A 23,424-nucleotide genomic window follows, 5' to 3' on the forward strand; every position below is an offset into this window, starting at 1 on the left:
AGTAGCAAAATGCTCCCAAAATACTGCAGTGTGATGATAACCAAGCGGTCTGGTGTGGTGTTGATGAAAGATTAAATGATTGACCTGGTTCTGAGAAATTGCCCAACTCATCTTTTGCACTTATGATCTGGGAGTTTTTGTAACCACCTGAGAGGTTCAGTAGAGTCTAGATTTATCATCTCCTCTCGCAGGGGCATGTCTGATAGTGCAGCACTCCCACTGTGGACACAGCAGGGCTGACTGTGCTTCAAGGCTTCAGGTAGAATTCTAATAACCACCTTGAGACTTAAGCTCTTCATCTAGTTGATGATGGTCACTGTCTCCTTTAGAATTGTGTTCTCACTGAATTCTTCTTTGACAGATAGATGTTGGATGTGGTTGATGGTGGTAACGTGCACAGTGATCTGGTGCTCACGAGTGTTTCAAAATGTTCCAACTGGTACTTCAGGACCGACTCCTCAATGGTGTATTGGGTCTTGCCATCAACACTCTTTGGCGATTCAGAATTTGAGATCCATAGACAGATTTTAGTGCTGATAGAATTTCCTGATGTCACTGGTATTAACTTTGTATACACATATGAAAAGATTCAACAACAACTTCTTCCTCGCTGTTATCAGAACTGACCCCTCAAATGTTAAATCTAATCGCTCTAGCTCGCTCGCTTTCTTGGTCACAGCCTCTCTCTGCATCTTCTCTGCAGCTGTACCACTGTATTTTGCACTCTGTTCTGTGACCCTGATATACCTTGTATGATATGATCTGCCTGTATAACACACGGGAAAAACACCATTTTTCACTATACCTCAGTACATGTGACGACAATCAACCAATTGGGATTACTAAGTTGTTTTGCTGCACAGATTGTGAATCCACCGAATAGGTTAAATCAGAAGAATCACAGAGCAGAGAATCTTTGCATTGTGCTCAATGTGTGACTAACTGTATTAACTATGCATAGAACTAAGGCTAATAATGATGAGCATTGTGAAAATCCATTGAAGACTGGTGAATAATTTTGTCAAATAGTTAATTCAGTTGCCGTCTTGTTTTCCAGGTTTTCCGCCTTTGCTTTGGATCATATCCTTCTGCGGTGGATAGTGGGCTGGATAGTGAAAACTGGGATGCGTTCAATGCTGGAGAGAAACTATTACAGATCGAGGTAAGGGGGACTTCAGTTGGCATTCAAGGGCACATCAGTGGGAGAATGATGGGAAATTCCTCTCCGTGTTTGAAGTTGCAGGTATTGAGATTCTGCAGATGATGAAACAACAATTCTTGAAGCCAAGTCTGCCCTGCTTCTTAAGGATTTACATACTGCTTGATGTAATTATCACAGCTTCCCTCAAGGTTCTGTGTGGCCAACAGCCAGTGACATGGCATTTGTGAGTGATATTCGAAGTTGTGGGTTGTGCAGTACATTCAGGCGAGGTGTTTGAAATGAGAACTGTGCTGTAGGAGGATTAGCAGAAAGGAAGTTATCAAACTTTGCCACTTGTAGGATAACCAAGCCTTGAACGTGTGAAGTTAGAAGCTGAAATGCCCAATTTTGGATTATATTAATTTGCAGCACTAAAGAAGTTGTGATATAAATAAACTGTCTCTACCTCTTTGTTTAGCATCCTCATTATTTGAGATATGGAGAGAAAATGCAATAAATATTTAACTGGTCTGGTGGCACTTATGAAGAGAGCAACAGAGGTAGTGTTTTGAGTCTGCTATGGGAGTGAAGATCAGTATAAATGTAATGGACTGTGCTGTTGAAAAATAATAAAAGTAAAGGTCTTGGATAGGGCACAGTGCAGGAGAGATTGAATAATGTTCTTCTTTTCTTTCCATATATAAAATCCATTGCATTTCTATATACCTTCAGCTCTGAAGAAGGATCATAGAACAATATAGCATGGAACAGACCCTTCAGTCGAACCAGTCCATACTGACCGTAATCCCAACCTAAACTAGTGCCACCTGCCTGCGCTTGGTTGGTATCCTTCCAAAGATTCCTTATTTGTGTACTGTACTGACGTCTTATTAACACTGTAACTGTATCTGCATTCATCACCTCTTCTGGTAGTTCGCACATGTGTTCTTCCTGTGTTTACAAAAAAAAATTGCTCCTCATGTCTTGTTTAAATTTTTCTCCTGACCTGTTAAAAATATGCCTCCTAGTCTTGAAATCCCCCACCCTAGGGATAAGACACCTATCATTCACCTTCTCTATACCCCTCATGATTTTATAAACCTCTGATTAAACCTCTTATTTCTTTCTCCACAGATGTTGCCAAGCTGAGTATTTCCACCACTTTCTGTAGTATCTTGCTTTTATCTCATTGACTGAGGGCTGCTGGCCATGATTTGGGCTGTGCATCATTATAGGACTCATTGAGAAGTCAGGCTCCAATCATTTGGTAAGAGGATTGAACCGCATTGTTCAGCATCACACCCTGGCTGTTTCGCCGACTGAGCCCTGTCACTGGATTGCCCACTGGGTTTAGTTGAATTGTGTAAGGTAGCAGCAAACTGTTATATTTGTCAACTAATGTTGGTGCACCGTGAATTGCTCTAACACCATCCTCCTTCATGTGTGGGATACAAATTCAAAGCAATGGAAAGTCTAAGAAAATAATTGGGTGTTATATAGAATTGCTTTAAAGTTAGGAAGAAAGGTTGGTGCAGGGTGAGTAGGAACAGATTGTCTTCAATGATATTAGAGTCTGGATTCATGGGATATTGATAGATTTAATCTGAGAAAATCACTGTGTAACACTTAAGATATCTGTAGAAGAGATGAGAATCCAGTCTGATAGGTAATGTTTGATGTGCGAGAGGCTGATTGGCAGTCATTAATATTTGTCCCATTGCTGAGTGTGCTTGCACTAGTGATGACCAGACTTAACTTTTTGCAGCAGGTTTGTGAAACGAGTCATCAGTAAGAAAAGGACATTTATTTGCAAGCTATCCGCATTATGCTGTTTTAAAGAACTAATAATGGAATGAGGAAATGTTACAATTTCATTTTTAATCATTCAACTCCTCCTCCATTCTCCTGAACTTGTTGGACTGTTTGCACATAAAATACAGCAAGTCTTGTTGGCCTTAGCATTAAATGAACATCAAATTTTGGCCCGTTTCATAAATGGGGACTATTTTTATCTGCTGTTAGTTTGCCGACTGCCAGTTTAGCGTTGGCAGTGAAATCGAGAATCTGTTTGTAGAGAATTATTTACTGATTGAGGGAAGTGTTCTTTCCCAGAAGAAAGCCGTCCACACGAGAAATGAGACTTTAGAGTTTGTTCCTTTGTTTTGCTGGTCATCTTTGGCAATAGGAGAAAAATGCTCGAGATCAGCGTCTACAAGTGTGGCGCTGGAAAAGTACAGCCGGTCAGGCAGCAACCGAGGAGCGGGAAAGTCCACACTTTCAGTATAAGCTCTTCATCAGGAATGTGAGAGGCCCAAGGGGGCTGAGAGATATATAGGAAGGAATGGGGCAGGGAGCGAAGGGTGCTAGGAATGCAATAGGTAGATGAAGATGGATGGTGATGGTGATAGGTCGGAAAGGTGGGAAGGAAGATGGACAGGTAGGACCATTCAAGAGGGCAATGCCAAGTTGGAATGTTTGGTTTGGGATAAGGTGGGGGAAGGGGAGATGAGGAAACTGGTGAAATTAACATTGATTCCATGTGGATGGAAGGGCCCAAGGCAGCAGTTGAGGTGCTCTTCCTCCAGGTGTTGGGTGGCTAGGGTTTGGTGAAGGAGGCAGCCCAGGACTTGCATGTGTTACGACACAGCGGTGAGTCCTTCTGCTAATTAAACCAAACACACAGAAAAGCTCACCTCGCCTCTTAATCTGTTAAAGAATGAGTGACCGAGAACTCCCAAATTCCACTATTTAAAGAATAAATTGATATTATTTTCTTTCACTCTAAAACTGAACATTAAACAACAACTATTTCAACTCGAAGCTTCCTTTCTCCTAACTGTTTGTTGTCTACCTCCCACTCTATAACAATATACTGTTTTGATAAAAACCTATATTAAAATTACATCAACTTAATTTCAAAACCCTAGAGTTGGTGTCTGTCTTCCTCTGGCTGTAGATCTCCCTGTTCTGTCTTTTATTGCAAAGGTGTTTCGTATGAAAAAGGTACCTTTGATAGAGAATGTATTGCTGGCAGTTACTCTGGCAATGGCTATTGGCCTTTGTCTCTAACTGTCAAAATGTCAGCTTCTTTATAACCCCAGCATTGGATTGTCTCATTGGTTCGATGTTGGCGAAACAATGAAGTTAAAATCAATTGTTTTTTAGTATCCTGGGGCATAATTTAAACTGACCAATTCAATTTGAATGGTTGTCAAAACAGCAACCAAAGCTCAGGTATTTGTTTCACAGCCAAATGTTACATATTTTCATCTTTCTGGTACACTCTGAGACTGCTAGTCAGTCATGTGACAGGTCCCTGCAAGCTCTCCGTGCAAAACAGCTTTCACTCTCTCTTGAAGGTACAGTACACTCCTTCAACTTGGTCACATGTCCTTGGCTGAGTGCGAGTAGAAGTTGAAGAATTTGGCCACAGGGCGGTGGGGGTTGTTTGGTGTCTGTGTCCCAGAGGTATTCTCTAAAGCATTCTGCAAGTTGGCATCCTACCTCCACAATGTAGAGGAGAAGGCAACAGACACATTAAGTGAGGTATTTGGAAGTGCAGGAAAATCTCTGCCGGATGCGAAAGGATACTTTGGGGCCTTGGTTGGAGGTGAGGAGGGATGTGTGGGTGCAGGTTTTACACCTCTTGTGGTGGCAAGGGAAGGTGCAGGGATCTTTGGCAATAGGCCTTAGAACTCCTGTAAGTAAAACATATCCATGTTCTCTGCTGCTCAGTAATTCAGGAGCAATTTATAAAATGTTGAGTTTTCTGCATATATTTACTTCCTTTTTGTTAAAGATTCAAATAAAAGTCATGTAAGACAAGGCTTCACAGGTGAAATAAACTTTCTGTGCATATAAGAACATTGAACAGTACAGGCACTCCAGCCCTCAATGTTGTGTCTGCCTTTTATCTTACTCTAAGACATTTGTACATTACTGCATGCATCTCACATTTAGCACTGGAGAGTGGGATGTTGCTACACATGTTGGCACCAATTGTGAAAAAGTTTTTACCTTTTTACCATGTGAAGGAGCATTCCTGGCACCAGCCCTGACTACAGCAGCTGCGCTATAGGTGAGGAAAGCATTGAGACACTGAGGTGCAAACTGATTGTAACAGAACCTCCATCATTAGATGGCGATGGTCAGGGAGGCAATTGAGCAAGGTGGCTAGAGAAGGTGTATGGTCAGGAGGGAAAGGTCTCTTTGGAGGAAGGAGACTTCTTAAGGAGAGAAGGATCAAACAGACCGTCAAATGTAAAACACAGATTGGTCCATGTAAATATTATGAGTCTTGTTTAATCTTAATATCCCCTCACATTTGTAACAAAAAGCTACAAGTGGAATAAAGAATCCTTCCTCCTGATCTTTGGGCTGACCATGCTGTCAAATCTCATGTTCACATTTGATGGAGTGACCTTTTTCAATCGCCATGACAATAATCTTTCATGGGATGTGGGTGATGCTGGTGAGATTGTTGCCTGACCCTGATAGCAAACCACTCTGTTCACGAGCTCGGCCATTTCAGAGGCTGGTTCAGAGTTAGCGACATTACTGCGGGTCTGGAGTCTCGTATAAGTGAGACCTAAAAAGGACAACAGATTTCCTTCCCTAAAGGGCATGAGTGAGCCAGATGGTAGGTGTGGCACCATCTATCATTGAGGCAATCTTCCAATTCTATATTTATTAATTGAATTCAATTTCCACTGGCTGATGTAGTAGGAATGGAACCCATGACCCGGAGCTTCTAATTCTACAACAGAGACATTACCACGACCATCATTCAGTATAGTGAAATATCCTAAGGTATGTAATGAAACAGAAATGGACACCTTTGAATGAAAGGGGGACATGTTAGCACTGGTGTCCAAAGCCTTGGCCAAACAGTAGAGTAATGGTAAGGGAGGAGAGAGGATGAAGGCATTCCATAGCTCGAGTCAGATTTAGACATGGATGCCATTGTAAGGGTGAAGGAAGTCATGGAGACACAAGAAGGACTGATGGGTAAATGAGACTTGGAATAAGTGAGGGTAGCAGCAGCAAAGGACTGGATGGGGAATAGGAACATGGGAGCAGCAGCACCATTGCAGTCTGAGGATGGGCCATCATGGGCCTTTTAGATTTTTTCCATTATCTATAAACAGCTCCATGTGGAATGGTTATGTTTCTTCCAGCATTGTAGAATCTTGCTTTCAGTATAAATTAGTACAGATTTCATTGTCATTGGCACTGTTACAAATTTATCATCATTTGAAGCAGTGCTGCAGTACTGACTTGTAGCATATGAAGAAAATGAATTACAGCGGGAATGATCTAATCCCTTCAAGTACTTTGGCAGCGTGTGCTTTTCTTCATGTCTTAATTTGGCTGTATGACATTGTCAGCCATTAGCCAGCCAGATCAATTCTCCCGTGGTGAAGGGTATCATTACCAATGAAGCATTTCTTTGCATCATTTTTAGGCATTCCATGAAAATGGGTTAGAAAAATTGATCCGAAGCAAATTTTAATGTGATATTTATTTTGAACACTGTTGATATTATAAGTGATTTGGACAGTTAGGACATCTTCGTCTCGGTGACTGACCAGCTTGTGGCTTCTCTGCAGGTTTGGTGGTCACGCTGTTACCCTGGAAACTGCCTGCTAGAATGAACCCAGTTCTGTTCTGATGGCCATCCTTACAGGTTCATTGGAACAGGATGTATTTTTGTTGCAGTGGTGACTACAATTCTTTGTCCTTGGCTATGTCAGGGCGGGATAATTTCAGTGAGCTACCTCTAAATGCTCAGAAGTTGCTGCTTTGGACATAAGATGTTTGTGTCTGAGTGAAACAGTGTGAATGTGCCACCCAGTGAGCTACACAGAATAGCACATTTGATCCTTGGCCTGTTTTGAGTTTCCTTACCTGAGGGGACATTGGGTTGCTGACAAGTAAAACTCCATATTCCATCTTCACTCTAAGGGCTTCCAGTATGTTGTATGTCATTAGCATTGTATTAAATGGGACAGATTCAGATCAGATCTTGCATCCCACAAACCTTCACAGTCTGTACTCATGGTCCAGATACGTCTCAGTCAAGCCGAGGGACCAACCTTGGCTCTTTGAGATCTATAGGAAAACATTCCAAGAACAGCACCACGTCTATGCACTAAGGGTCAGGCAGCACGTTGGCTCTGTGGTTAGCACTGCTGCCTCACAGCGCCAGGGACACGGGTTCGACTCCAGCCTCAGGCAAATATCGTGGTAGCCCACAAACCCACCAACACACTAAAACAGCAGTTAATGAACTTGAAGGACCCTGTACAGACAACAAGCGAAACTAATGTCATTTACAAAATACCTTGCAAGAACTGTAGCAAACACTATGTTGGACAAACAGGCAGAAAACTAGCCACCAGGATACATGAAAATCAACTAGCCACAGAGAGACATGACCCTCTCTCAATAGTATCCTGACATACAGATGAGGAAGGGCACCACTTCGACTGGGACAACACATCCATCCTAGGACAAGCCAAACAGAGACACGTATGAGAATTCCTAGAAGCATGCCATTCCAACTGGAACTCTATTAACAAACACATTAACTTGGATCCCATTTACTACCCAAGACATCAACCCAAGGAAACTTAATCACACAAGTAGAAAGCGGGCCATGCCACCAATGCTTCATCCAGAGACTCACTGATGATGTTACCTCGTATGGTGAAGAAATGTCTGAAAACGAACCTTCCAGCTCAGCGAGCAAACTTTTACAGCCAGTTTGTACATTCTCCCCATGTCCGTGCACGTTTCCTCTGGGTGCTCCAATTTCCTCCCACAATCCAAAAATGTGCAGGTTAGGTGAATTGGCCATGCTAAATTGCCCGTAGTGTTCAGGGATGTGTTAGTTAGGTCTAAATGTAGAGTAATTGGGTAGGGGAATGGGTTTGGGGGGGAATATTCTTCGCAGGATTGGTATGTACCTGTTGGGCCGAAGGGCCTGTTTCTACACTGTAGGGATTCTATGATTCTATGATGACTGTGGTACTAACCTGGCAAAGCTGCAAAATGGGACAGTGTGGCGCCAAAAAAGCACAGGATGTCGAGCAGGAGTGATGGCATTTCAGGCATAAGTGTTTCATCAGGGCATTCCAGCTTCAGGCAGCTGTCTGTGTGGAGTTTACATATTGTGGTAGCCCACAAACCCACCAACACACTAAAACAACAGTTAATGAACTTGAAAGACCCTATACAGACAACAAGCAAAACTAATGTCATTTACAAAATACCTTGCAAGAACTGTAGCAAACACAATGTTGGACAAGAGCACGGAATGTCAGGCAGCATCTGAGGAGCAGGCGAGTCGGCATTTCGGGCATAAGCCCTTCATCCTGCTCCTCGGATGCTGCCCGGCCTGCTGTACTTTTCTAGCACCACGTTTTTGACTCTGTCTCTCCAGCACCTACAGAACTCGCTTTCTCCTACAACATGGGACATAACTGTGTACTAAGCAGCAGAAGCAACATGCTGAAGATGAAGCTAAACAATCCCACAGCCAACAGATCAGATGTAAGCTTTTCAGTCCTGCCACATTCAGTCGTTAATTTTTTATTATTACTCATTCATGCGGCATGATTAGTATTTTATTCCTCTCCATAGCTCCCCTGAAACTGAGTGGCTGGTTAGGCTATCAAGAGTCAACCACATTATTGTGGGTCAGGAGTCCCACGCAGGCCTGACCAGGTGAGGATGGCAGAATGCACATTTGTCAATCTCCCATGGCAATATTTGAACCAAGGTCCTCCGAACATGAGCTGAACTTGTGGATAAATAGTCCAGCGATAATGCCACTAGACCATCGCCTCCCTGATAATGGTGGTGGAGAATCAAACAATGAGAGGGAGGAGCAAGTTCTGGCCAATTAGGCATGGGCAATAAATGCTGGTCCAGCGATCCGCACCCATATCCTGTTAATGAATATTTAAAAAACAAAGCATGAACAACAGAGAGTTCGAAAACCAAGGCTGAATTGATTGCAGCTACCTTCAGGCAGAAGTGCTGAGTGAATGATGCATTTCAGACTCTCTTGAGGTTTTCAGCATCACAGCTGCCAGTCTTCAGTCAGGTCAATTAACTCCACGTGATATCAAGAAATAACTGCATGTGCTCCATACAGCAAAGGTGGTGTGCCTTGAGGACAGCATGACTGTGATATTGAGGGCTTGTCTTTCAGAACTAGCTGCATCTCTGGCCAGATTGCTCCAGTAAACCCTGATGTCCACTGAACAATGTGGAAAATTACCCAACTATGCTCAAGGAAAGCAGTGATGTGGAGGTGTTGGAAATGCAGGACAAATCCAGTCCAATCTAGTCCCATTTACCTGCTTTTAATCAAAGGCAAAGTAACTGACTGTGTCGCTGAAAGTATCGTTAACTGACATTAATTCATCTATAGTCTGGCCCCTGCCAGGTCCACTCGGCTCCAGAGCTCATTACAGCCTTGGTTCAAACATGGACAAAAGAGCTGAATTCCAGAAGGGAGGTGAGAGGGACAGTCCCTGACATCGAGGCCACACTTGACCGAGTGTGGCATCGAGGAACCCTAGCAAAATTGGAGTCAATGAGTATCAGGAGGAAAAGTCTAATCTGTTTGGAGTCATACCTGGCACATAGGAAAGTGGTTGTGGTTGTTAGAGGTCAGTCATCTTAGCTCCAGAACATCTCTGCAGGAGTTCCTCCATGGTCGTGTCCTAGCTGCAAACATCTTCAATTACCTTCTCTCTAAAATCAAAAGTAAGGATTTTCGCTGATCCTTGCACAGTGTTTGATATGATTTGTAACTTCCCACTCACTGTAGCCTTCCATATCCTCAACCAGCAAAACCTCGACAACATTTCGGCTTGGGATAATAATACAAGCAACATTCACACCCTACAGGTACTGAATAATGACCATCTCCTGACGTAAGATTTAGGAGCAGATGGAGTTGTATGAGGTCATGACTCATCCAGCAATCCTCACCTTCACTTTCCTGCCTTTTCTCCATGACACTTGATTCCCTTGCTGATTAAAAGTCTATCCCTTAGGCTTGTATATATTTACTGACCCAATTGATAAAGCCCTCTGTGATAAAGAATTCCACAGATTCACTACCCTCTGCGAGAAAACATTTCTCCTCATCTATAGATGATTTCCCATACATAAAGCTGTATAGCATATAACACAGAGAGTCAGGGTCTTGTTGAGACAGGTGTTTTGAAATGCATTAAGAGCACTGTTTACACAGCTATAATATCACAGACTTGCCCACACTCTGTGTTCTATACTTACTGATGTTATTGTTACACAATCATAGCTGTACCGAACGGCTATGTAGTCTATCAACTAAATGTTACTTTCTGTAAAGGAATCCAGTCAGTCCCATTCAACTACTCTGTCCCAATAGTGTGCAAGTTTATTTCCCTCAACTGCCTTTCCAGTTTCTTTTTGATTGAAATGGACTTCAGTAAGGTGTTCGACAAGTTTCTTCTTGGGAAGAAAGTTGAGGCTGGTTAGCAAGGTTAGATCTCATGGAATATAGGGAGAACTAGCCATTTGGGTACAGAACTGGCTCAAAGGTAGAAGACAGAGGGTGGTGGTGGACGGTTGTTTTTCAGACTGGAGGCCTGTGACCAGTGGAATGCACAAGGGGTCCACATTGTTTTGTCATTTATATAAATGATTTGGATATGAACATAGGAGGTATAGTTAGTAAGTTTGTAGATGACACCAAAATTGGAGGTGTAGTGGACAGTGAAGAAGGTTATCTCAGATTACAATAGGATCTTGATCCGATGGGCCAATGGGCTGAGGAGTGGCAGATGGAGTTTAATTCAGATAAATGTGAGGTGCTGCATTTTGGAAAAGCAAATCCTAGAGGATTCAAACATTTAATGGTAAGGTCCTAGGGATTTTTGCTGAACAAAGAGTCCTTGGAGTGCAGGTTCATAGCTCCTTGAAAGTAGAGTCGCAGGCAGCTAGGATAGTGAAGATAATGTTTGGTATGCTTTTCTTTATTGGTCAGAGCATTGAGTACAGGAGTTATGGCTGTACAGGATGTTGGTTAGGCCTCTTTTGGAATATTGCGTGCAATTCTGGTCGTCTTGGAAAGATGTTGTAAAACCTGAAAGGGTTCAGAAAAGATCTGCAAGAATGTGGTCAGTGTTGGAGGATTTGAGCTATAGGGAGAGATTGAATAGGCTAGGGCTGTTCTCCCTGGAATATCAAAGGCTGAGGGGTGACCTCAGAGGTTTATAAGATCATGAGGGACATGGATAGGATAAATAGACAAAGTCTTTTCCCTTAAGTGGGAGAAACCAGAATTAGAAAGTATGGGTTTAGGCTGAGAGGGGAAATATATGAAAGGGACCTAAGGGACAACATTTTCATACTGTGGGTGGTATGTGTATGGAATGAGTTGCCAGAGGAAGTGATGGAGGCTAGTACAATTACAACATTTAAAAGGCATCTTGGTGGGCATATGAATAGGAAGGGTTTGGAGGGATATGGGTCAGGTGCTGGCAAATAAGACAAGATTAGGTTGGGATATCTCATCGGCATGGACAAGTGGACCGAAGGGTCTGTTTCCATGCTGTACATCTCCATGACTCTGACTGACTGAGGATTCTACACTGAGTTCATTACATAGAAAGTGAAGGCGTGACAGGCACTTTTATATCAAAAAGTCACATGTTGTGACATCATATAACTGTCTGAAAGGTACAGGACTGTTGGTTTGGAATCTAAATCATTCAAACAATTCAGGGAAGAGGTCAGAACATCGGAAAAGTCAAGTTTCATAGTATAGTACATTTATTGTCATAGCTGAAAATGTGTTGCTGGAAAAGCGCAGCAGGTCAGGCGGCATCCAAAGACCAGGGGAATCGAAGTTTCGGGCATAAGCCCTTGACACTCCCTCAAAGAAAGCCATTAAGTTTGATTGACCTGACTGCTACTTTGTGAATTTGTTTTGATCATTTACCAATTATCACATTAAGATCAGATGTACAACAGTTTTGATCAGGCTTGATGTTAATAGAAAATGGATTATTTTGGATTAGCCTGTTCAGAGATGTTATTACCTATGTTATGGAGCAAGTGAGGTTTGAACCTAGGTCTCCATGCTCTGGGATAGGGACGATACAACTGCACCATAAGCGGTTTGGGCTATCCACACTGAAAATCATGGTATCAGAGTGGCAGCAGCAACAGCAGATTGCATTACACTTCACCTTCATCTTTAATTACATTATCAGTGGCAAGGCAGTTCAACATGTCGCTGTTCAGAGGCAAGTGACACAAGCACTTAAGCATAATATGTCACTGCTTATTTCAACTTTATAGGCAGTGTTAAGTTAATATCACATTTCAAGTATTCATGAAAATAAATTACGATTAACAAGAAATTAGCTACTTGACCTTTACGAAGTCTTAATCTGTTTTTTGATGAGAACATAGGGAAAAATGAAAGAATTATTTAAGGACCCGGGATTTCATATTAAAACAAACCTTGACTTATGTGGTTCAAAATTATATTGCATCTAAAATAGCCATGGTTAAAATATCCTTCCATGATTTTAATTGAGGGTCTAGTATAACCAGTTCCTCCAATAATGATATTCATGAGAGTGGGATAAGAGTGATAGGAGCATTAACTGAAGCTGTAAATCAATCACTACTGTACTCTTTCAAGCTTGAGTGTGGATTAGTCTTCAAGAAATTGAGAAATCTTGTTCCATTTCTGGACATAAAGATCCTATCTGAGGTGAAGGCGTTGTCATATACCAAGAGAGTGAGTAAATTGGGCTGACATTCTCTGCAGTTCAGTAAAATGACAGATGATCTCATTGAGTCATACAGGATTCGGGCTTGAAAGGCCGACACTGAGATTGTTTCTGCAGGTCATGAAATCTAAAGCACAGAGACAGAGTTTCAGGATCAGGGACTGATCAATCCAGGTTGAGATAAGAAGAAATTGCTTCACAAAGACTTGTGAATCTTTGGAATTCTCGCATTGAATCCCTACAATGTGGTAAAAGGCCATCCAGCCCATCAAGTCCATACTGCTCCTCTGAAGAACATTCCACTCAGACTCAGCCCTTATGCTGTCCCTATGACCCTGCATTCCCCATGGCTAATCCATCTGACTTGCCCGTCCCTAGACACAATGGGGATGTTTAGCATAGCCAATCGACCTCACCAATTCATCTTTGGAATGTGGACTGGAATCTGAGCACCTGGAGGAAACCCACACAGACGTGGGGAGAATGTGCAAACTCCATACAGACAGTTACCCGAGGCTGGAATTGAACCTGGGTCCCTGGTGCTATGAGGCTGCAGTGCGAACCACTGAGCCGCCATGCCACTTCCCCCAGAGCGTTATTAATGCTCCATTGTTAAATATGTTTAAGACAGGGATGGATTGTTTTGGTGTCTCAGGGAATCAAATGTCAGGCCCACCAGGCCTGCTCTGCCATCTAACATGATCATGGCTGATCTCAGGCTTCAACTCCACTTTCCCCATACCAATGTCTCATTTCAATTGTGCCAACTAAAAACCAAATGGAAGCCAAGTACTTTCCCAGATGACAGAAGGTTAAAGTATAGATTGACCATTGTATTAATGAAATATCAACACAACTACATAAGCTATTGAGTTGGAGACAGTGGGGGATTTATAGCTCCATGTGTAGAAAAGTTGTTTTTCACTGTAGAATTGTTGTATGCTATAAGTTATGTTAATACTAGGCTGAGCCTCCGATTACAACAGGATCTGGACCAGATGGGCCAATGGGCAGAGAAGTGGCAGATGGAGTTTAATTCCAATAAATGCGAGGTACTACATTTTGGGAAAGCAAATCTTTGCAGGACTTATACACTAAATGGTAAGGTCCTAGGGAGTGTTGCTGAACAAAGAGACCTTGGAGTGCAGGCTCATAGCTCCTTGAAAGCGGAGTCGCAGGTAGATAGGATAGTGAAGAAGGCATTTGGTATGCTTTCCTTTATTGGTCAGAGTATTGAGTACAGGAGTTGGGAGGTCATGTTGCTGCTGTACAGGACATTTATTAGGCCACTGTTGGAATACTGCGTGCAATTCTGATCTCCTTCCTATAGGAAAGATGTTGTGAAGCTTGAAAAGATTTAGAAAATCATGGCATCAGAGTGTTCAGAAAAGATTTACAAGGATATTGTCAGGGTTGGAGGATTTGAACCATAGGGAGAGGCTGAACAAGCTGGGGCTGTTTTACCTGGAGCGTTGAAGGCTGAGGGGTGACCTTAGAGTGGTTTACAAAATTATGAGGGGCTTAGATAGAGTAAATAGGCAAAGTCTTTTCCCCTGGGGTCATGGAGTCCATAAGTTTAGGGTGAGGGGAAAGATGTAAAAGAGACCTAAGGGGCAACGTTTTCATGCAGAGGGTGGTACGTGTATGGAATGAGCTGCCAGAGGATATGGTGGAGGCTGGTACAATTGCAAGAGTTAAGAGGCATTTGGATGGGTATATGAATAGGAAGGGTTTGGAGGGATATGGGCTGGGTGCTGGCAGGTGGGACTAGGTTGGGTTGGGATATCTGGTCGGCATGGACGGGTTGGACGAAGGGTCTGTTTCCATGCCGTACATCTCTATGAATCTATGACTGGCTTCAATCTATGTCACACCGCGTAGCATAGGTGGAGGTCATATCGCCCGTTGTAATTCTGTCAGGTCTTTGTAAGTTCTGCTTAATTCTCATGACAACTCATGTCTGATGAGTTACTATCGGCCTTTTCAAACTTAACCCCCAGACTTAAGAAGATGAGTTATTTTACTTGCATTGTGAAAAACACAGTTGATGTTTCCAGTCAATGGCCTCTCAGTAGAATTGGAAGATGTCAGCGATGATTGACATTGAAGCAGGTATAGAGATTGGGAGACAGAGGAGGATGTGTGTGCACATATTCGAGGTGAGGCTTCCTATTGGTGTACTCGCTGCTGTGAACTTGTAAAGCTCTTCAACTCTTACATCTTCCTGTTCTGCTGAAAGTTTGTAAACGTGAAACATTAACTCTATTTCCCTCTCCATGGATGCACCTACAAAGTATTTCTAGCATTTTTTGTTATTGTTTCCAAATTGTGCCATACACTGTATTGTGGTTTTTTTTGCATTATTTACCTTTTATATGAAAACACTTGGCCTGATATGTCAGGGGAGTGGTGGTGATGATAGTTAGGGAAGGTATGGAGGGTTTCCCTGAATGTACTGTGGAGTTTTACCCCAAGATGTTGGTGCCAATTTTCTAAAGTAGGATTGGCAGCTTGCAGTCCAGTCAGTCTGTCCTTTGGGTGAGGAATGGTTGGGAAAAGGACTTGAACATAGCTGTGGGTGCGTTTATTGGATGTTTGGGGGAGGTGGTCAGGCCGGGTATTTAATGGGTTCACAATATGGCAAAGGTCAGGGGAGAGATGGAGATTGTAGGGTAGATTGGGACTGAGTGCAAATTGATAATGAAGGGGAGTGCCTGGTCATTCTGGGAATGGGTGGGAACAGTGCAGAGGGATACAGGAGGTGAGAATGTGGGGCTGTGGGCTCATTATAGGGTTAGTTTCCTGGACTTAGAGGAAGCAGTCACTGTTCTCCTGATCTTAAACAGTGCCTTAAAGCCATTTATCTGAAGGGGATAGCCTTTTTCTTGGCTTTTATCTGGCAGGTTTCTCAAGTTGGTGAGGGGAATCTGGCTAACATGGGTTGACCAGAGATTCTATGTTAAAATGAAGGCAGACAACCTCGTTAAAAAGTTTCTCAGCTATCTAGGGTTAGATTGATCTCCACCCTGCATCCCTCCAGCCCCTCATTCTGTGTCTGTTTCACTTTTCTTCCATGTTTATTTCCTACTAAATCCAAACTCACTCATTTTCTAATGGGGCTTAACATTAACATTATAACTGGATGTCCATGGTGATGTAACTGCTTTCTTTCTGTATGCCTGTTGTTAACGGGCTCATAAAGAATGAATTATTTTGCCAGAATCCAACATGGCTGCCAGAATGGTGTCGATTAGAGTGGTGCTGGAAAAGCACAGCAGGTCAGGCAGCATCCGAGGAGCAGGAAAATCGACGTTTTGGGCAAAAGCCCTTCATCAGGAATCGAGCAATGCCGGAATGTTGCCCGATTGCAGTGAGGCAGGGTTTGCCTGGATTGTAATTGCTCAACATGTTTTCCAGACTGAAACTTCCAGTTTTTGAATCTCTGTTCTATTCACTATGTTTAAACCAGCCATCAAGAAAAGAAACATGTTATTGATTTTGTATAATTAGTGTCACTGTTGCTGATGAAGCTTAACTGACAAATGAGAAATTAGCATAATGTAAACGTAGCAGATCAACAACATTCCAATGACTTGTATATTGATGATTTCCTGAGGATTGTTTTTCTGTCAATTGCAATGTACTGGTTTCACAACACCATCAGCTTCATTCTGATATATATTGCAGCTAAGACATTGTCTGTTTATAGAGTGTGGAACCATATTGAAATAATTGAGAAGGCTGGAAAGAATTTACAGAATTTGGCATTGCTTTTGCCTTTCTTGCTCCCTTAGTAATAGCTGTGCAGGGACGAACAAACACATACTTAAACAGCTACTTTGGAGGGGCAAATGTCCCCTTGAGCCCTCTGAGAAAGTATCTGTCTTTGTAGGATGTAGGATCAGAAATGTACTTACAATAAATCAACATTAAGTAATGATGAGTGATATTTTTCTTCATAGAGAACACGGGAATTGTCAGTGTAGGTAATGGAAAGATATTCATGCAATTGTTTCATAAACATTAAAAAAAAATGTCAATGAAGAGAAAGTGATGAAGGCACCCTCCTGATATAGAGGAGAGAGTTTAACCTTGATATTTAACATTTTCCTGATCTTGGTGCCACTGTGTTGCAAAAGAAGTGACTATTTGGCCATTCATATTTGTACTGGTTTAACTCCTAATGTTGAAGACTCTACTTCCATCCCCTAAGTGTAGAAAGGATACCTCAGGTCCAAGTGGTGCATGTGTTCGGCATCTGTTGCACTGATAAAATGTGTTCCCATCCAGGAATCAGAATGATGAATAATGCTGAGTTTTTGTCAAAGTTTGCTTTATTTCCAAAATGTGCAGAATATGTTGTTGAAGAAATGAGACCCAAAAGAATGCGTGCTGAATTTATTGAGACAAAGGTTTGTGTTTCAGGAGCATCTCCTCGGAGGCTGGAGGAAGCTTGAAGGAGGACTGATTCATAAGGCGCTGAGTGACCCAGAGAGAGTGGCACACAGACAGACACTGGTCCAGTTGTTGGCCCAGGCACTTGGCCTGGCAGGATCCAGTAACTCCACAGATGGCTATAACCCAGAGGCACTGGTTAGAGAAATGGAGGTAAACTAACAGAAAAATGGCTCAATGTTTGTGTTTTAGTGTGTTGGAAGTCAACGATTACTTTTCAGAGTTAACTTACAAATGGAATTGTCCTTCCTGAGGCTGTTATTGGGAGCTGTACTGAAAGCTTGTTTTGTGTTACACATCTCTGAAAGTGGTGGTGGTGGCGGGGGGGGGGGGGGGGGGGGGGGGGGCTTGGGGGTGGGGAGGGGGAGTCTTTTGTACATTTGGTTATAGATGGGAAGTAAGTGACTTGTGACATCAGAACTTCTCCCACACTTAGCCTCTGCAGTGTGTATCTCATGATTATAGAGAGCTCGGGAGACATTAAAAGTGCCGGGATCAGCTCAATGATAAATCACGTAATGCAACAAGTTATTGCTGTAATTACAAAGCCATTCATCAACCACTTTCCATAAGCCAGGTGGATTTTTTGCCGACTGAATACTTCATCCTGTTGATCAGTCACACTGAGAGATTATTGAGGTTTGCTTAGCTTTGGGAGCACTGAGTATTTCCTCCCTAACCCTCCCGCCCCCCCCCTCTCCCCCCAGCAGCCCCAACCCTTCAGAAAGCAGTGTGTGTGTTTGTCCTTGTTTCAGTAAAAGAAACCTCTTTCCTGTCTGATTTCTTGTATTTATGTAACATGGAAACAAAGCTTTTGTCAAAATGCAATCACGTTTCACCAATTTAATGGGATTCCTTGAGAGAGTAACATGCACTGTGTATAAAGGGGAGCCTGTAGTCACACTGTACTTGGATTTCCAGAAGGCATTTGAAAAGTTGCCACCTAAAGGGTTATTATGCAAATATGAGCTCACTCCGGTGTAGTTAGCTCGCATATAGGCACGAGTAGGAGATAGATTGGGTGGCAGAAAACCATGTGTAGGCATAAATGAGCGCTTTTCTGTTGGCAGGATGTCATAAAAAGAGTTCCACAAAAGTCTGTGCTGGGGTTTCAGCTATTTGCAATTGATTTTAATGACTCGAATGAGATGAGGGATGGCTGAGCAGTGATGCTTGCAGGTGGCATAAAGTTAGGAAGAAAATTATGTTGTGAGGAGGGCCTGAGGAGAATGCAGGTGGATTTAAGTAGATTCTGTGATTGGATAACAATTTCCCAGATGGAGATTCATATGGATAAATGTGAAGCTGTTCACTTAGGTTTGAAGAATGAAAAAAAAGAGTGTTAATTAAATAGAGAAATCTGATGTGCAGAGGAACCTAGGTGAGTACATGAGTACACGGATACAGCAACTAATTAAGGTTAATGGAATGCCAGCCTTTGTTATAAAAGGAATTGAACATAAAAGCGAGCATGCTATGCTTTAGTTATATTGGTAGAACCACATCTTGAATTCTGAATGAAATTTTGGTCGCCTTATTTCAGGAAGGATGTAAATATATTGGTGATGGTTCAGAGGAGGTTTACTAAACTTTAACCTGGTTGTCTATTGAAGAGTGGTTGCCATAGTGTGGAGGTACTGGTGTTAGACTGGGATGGACAAGGTCAGAAACACACGACACCAGATTATAGTCGAGCAGGTTTATTTGAAATCACAAGCTTTTGGAGTGTTGCTCCTTCAGGTGAAGTAAAGCGAAGCTCACAGGCATAGAATTTATAGGCAGAGCGATCAAAAGATCATCCAAATGGTGTGAGTGGAGTGTCAGAAAGCTTAATAATAAGTCCCTGTAGGTGATCAAAAGTGTCAGATGGGGTGAGTAAAGAATGGTTGGACAGAGTGACCCTGTTTCCACTAGAGTTTAGAAGGCTGAGGTGATGTCATTGAACTATACAAGGTAGATGTAGAAATGAGTTTTCCTTTTTATGGGAGAATCCAGAGTTAGGAACAGTGCTTACAAATTAGGGATTGCCTTTTTAATATAGAGATAAAGAGAAATTATTTTCTTTGAGGGTTATGCAACTTTGGAACAATCTACCTCAGGAAGTGGTGGAGGCAGAGTTGTTGACTATTTTAAGACAGGGTATTTGAGTATTGTTAAGACAGAGGCAGGTAGAATTTTCTCACGCAAAGGAATGCAAAGTTATTGGGGACAGCTGGGAATGCGCAATTGAAAATACAAACGGTTCAACCATGATCTTATTGAAGGGTGGAGGATGCTTGAAGGGCTGAATGGCCTACGTCTGCTCCCAATTTGTCTGCTCACAGGAACAGAGGGAGTTTTGATGGCTAAGGGTTCATACAAGGACTCAAATCCCCAAAGCACACCACTGGTTCAGGACCCTGACATCAACAGTGATGAGCAACAAATATTGACCTCGCCATTGATGAATAAAGAAAAGTAGTGCTCTCCTGATACTTTTCTGTTGTGGAAATATTGTCAACTTGTTGATGAATATGAAGATCCTACCACAATATCATCAACGCTGTCTTAGAAAGATCCAGCAAATCAATTGAGAGATTGGAACACTAGCTTGCTCATGTTATGAATGAATTCCTCCATTTTCATCTGGGCTCAATGACTTCGTGTCGTGGGTTGTTTACAAACGTCAGGCGTACTCTTTTACTACAAAATATCCAATTGTGCTCAATTATTATAATCACTAAGACTCTTCATTGTATATACTGGGTACTGTGATCTTACATGTGCCTCATGAGCAGTCCAAATAAGTACTCTACTTTCAAGAGGCGAATTGTGAGCCATCATACTATTATGCATTGATGCATTTTTTCAGGGAGTAGTGATGATCTTTTGCTCCTTGTAATATTAAAAATACCAGCCTGTATTAACTTTGTTCCTGACGGATGCTAACTTTGGAAGTAAGGCCCCATTTCATCAAATTCTGTGGAATTGTTCAGACGCATAGACCTTTTATCTTTCCAAAAGCTATAAAAGTGCTCATGACTTAAATTTGTCACACTTTTTCTCCAAAGTCAGTACTCGATGAGCAGGTATTTCTTCTGATTGAGTACTGGGTAGCCTGAAGACCTGTGTCTTATGCCTGGTCACAAGTCTGTTCCCTCATCATGAACTCTGTTCCTCTAACTAGCAATTATCGGAGACTGAACTGGCTTGTTTGCAACTTTTTTCTTCACCCATGAAACACCGGCATCACTGCTGGCTAACACTGCTGCCTTTTCGAACTGCTGCAGTCTCCACGTGTTGTAGGTAGAAGTTTAACGTTGTTTATGACTGCAAGATGAGCTTACATTCCTGCCACGACTAATACTACTTATTTTCACCTTTGTGATAGATATATCTCCGTGTCTTCGCTGTTGAAACCTCCACTACTTTGTTTCTTCTAGACTTGATTACTCTGGCATTCCTTGCTGGCATCCCATTTCCAACAGTCCTTAAAATTGAGGTCATTCAAAACTTTTCTGCCATTTTGTATTAGCTCACAGAACGTGGACCTCATTATTTGGACCAACGCTTATTGCCCGTCCCTAATTGCCCAGATGGCAGTTAAGATTCACCCACATTGCTATGGGTCTGGAGTCATATGCAGGCCACACCAGGTAATGATGGCAGATTTCCTTCCCTAAAGAGCTTTAGTGATCCAGATGGGTTTTTATCATCATTAATGGTAGTTATATAATCACCATTCCAGATTTTTATTGAATTCAAATTTCATCATCTGTCTACTCCCAGAACCTTAGCCTGAGCCTCTGAATTATTAATCCAGTAACATTATCACTATGCACTGACTCCCCGCTAACTCACCCTAACTTCCTAAATTCCTCACTTCATCCATCATCTCTGTGCTTGTTGACCTTCATTACCAGTCAGTTATGCACCACCTCAATTTAAAAAGTTTCATTGATAATTTTGAATTATTTCATGGTCTTTCCCTATCACTAGTCCCACAACCTTCTGAGAAAACTGTACTCTCCCAGTTCTCTCCCAATTCTATCAATTCCTGGTTTCATTTTGTACGCCATTGGTGGAAATATCTTCAGCAATATAAGATATGGGAAACAGAAATTGGCCTTTCAGCCCACTGCGTCTGCTCTATCTTTCCCCCATAGCCCTTGATTCCATTACTGTTTAAAAATCTGTTTATCTCCAGCATTGAATGCACTCAATGATCCAACCTTACCAGCCCTCTGCGGTAAATAATTCCGCAGATTCACAAACTGCTGAGAGGAGAAATTCCTCATCATCTCTGTCTTACATGTGGGATCCTTATTCTGAGATTATGGTCCCTCACCTGAGATTCTCCCACAAGGGCTAACAAGCTTTCCCAACTACCCTCTCGAGTCTCGAAGAATCTTGTGTGTTTCAGGTGGTCTCTCATTCTTCTAAACTCTAATGAGAATATGCCACATCTGCTCAAACCTTCCTCATAAGTCTGTCCTCTATAACTGGTATCAGTCTTCTGTGGACTGCCTCCAATGCCACTGTATCTTTGTATAGAATAGAGACAAAAACTGTTCACGGTACTCCAGCTATTACCTGACTATAGTGCCTTTTATTCTAAGCTTTGAAATTTCTTTCTAAAACCTCTCCATTTCTGTAATTACCCTTTCTCCTTTGAGATGGTTTTTAAAACCTTTTTGACCAAGCTTATAAGTGTTTGCACTTATATTTCATTACATAACTTAAGATTACATTGTCCTGTCAACATCCTTGTAAGATTCGTGGGAAATTTTAACTCCCATTTAAATACATTATTTAAATACAAGTTGTTATTTGTTTAGGGTGAGAGGCGAAAGATATACAAGGGACCTAAGAGGCAACTTTTTCACGCAGAGAGTAGTGCGTGTATGACATGAGGAAGTGGTGGAGGCTGGTACAATTACATTTAAAAGGCATCTAGATGGGCATATTAATGAGAGAGGTTTAGAGGGATATGGGCCAAGTGTTGGTAAATGGGGCTAGATTAGGTTCGGATATCTGATCAGCATGGACAAGTTGGACCAAAGGGTCTGTTTCCGTGCTGGTATCTTTATGGCTCTGTAACTCACCAATCACAACCACTTCCTCAAAGGAGGAATTACTCCACCTTCAGTCCTTCAACCCATGTGCTTGGGCCACAGCATTGTTTGACCAGCTGATGTGCTCCCTGAACTTAACCTTACAGATGTAACTACCATGAGGAGGTCTGAGTGGAGGATTACCACTATGTGACATCTCGTGTGTGAGAAACACCATCCCTGTAAATTGCTGTATCACGAGTTAGTACTTACAGTATTCCTAGGAATTTTTTTTAACCAAATTTAACTGCATTGCAACACCAAGGGGAGACGGATCTCCAAGTGACCCCTTTCTGAGGGTCTAGAATACATCAGCTTTCAACGTTTTACTGATTTTGTATTGTAGTGTAGACAATTCATTGCGGATAAAGACCTACATTTGTATTATCAATTTATACAACTTTAGCACGTTACCAAGTTCAGTTGTAATGCAGTTTCATGCCAACAGCATAGGTTCAATTCCCACACTGGCTGAGGTTACCATGAAAGTCTCTGTCTCAACTTCTTCCAGTGCCTGAGGCTTGGTGACCCTCTGGCTGTAGCGCTATCAGTTGTGGTGCTTTAATGAGAGAGCAACCCTGCGGTCAGCTAGGACTATGGAGAAGTTTACTTGTACTTTTACAACAGTTGAATACTTGTCAATATGTAGCGGCAAGTAAAATGTGGGTAACCTGGCAGTCAGAGAGCAGAGCCCAGCAACAGCATTGACAATCAGATATCATTTGTCTTAGTGTATTTGTAAATATTGACCAGGACATGGGGGACCAAGTGATAGCTAACACTGAGGAGAAAGGAGATCAGAATTGCCTGCCACCTTGTGGATTAAGTCTATGAAAACAATTGTCCAACAGCAATAATTAGTAGCAACATAGTGAAGTTTGGTAACATGTTCTGATTGGGATCAGGGTTAGAGTTAGAACAGTTGGAA

At 42.2% G+C, this 23,424-nt stretch overlaps 1 protein-coding gene across 2 annotated transcripts in view; it reads left to right on the forward strand.

Annotated features, from left to right (window-relative positions):
- Positions 1 to 23,424, forward strand: part of abca2 (ATP-binding cassette, sub-family A (ABC1), member 2) — a 541,802-nt gene that overhangs the window by 236,701 nt on the left and 281,677 nt on the right. For both annotated transcript variants that reach the window (XM_060841298.1, XM_060841299.1), the window contains exons 6-7: positions 1,058 to 1,162; positions 17,374 to 17,556. In XM_060841298.1, coding sequence (XP_060697281.1) covers positions 1,058 to 1,162; positions 17,374 to 17,556 — 288 coding nt within the window. The remainder of the gene's footprint in view (positions 1 to 1,057; positions 1,163 to 17,373; positions 17,557 to 23,424) is intronic.

Source organism: Hemiscyllium ocellatum, chromosome 21 (genome assembly GCF_020745735.1).
Source record: "Hemiscyllium ocellatum isolate sHemOce1 chromosome 21, sHemOce1.pat.X.cur, whole genome shotgun sequence".
Lineage (NCBI taxonomy): Eukaryota > Metazoa > Chordata > Chondrichthyes > Orectolobiformes > Hemiscylliidae > Hemiscyllium > Hemiscyllium ocellatum.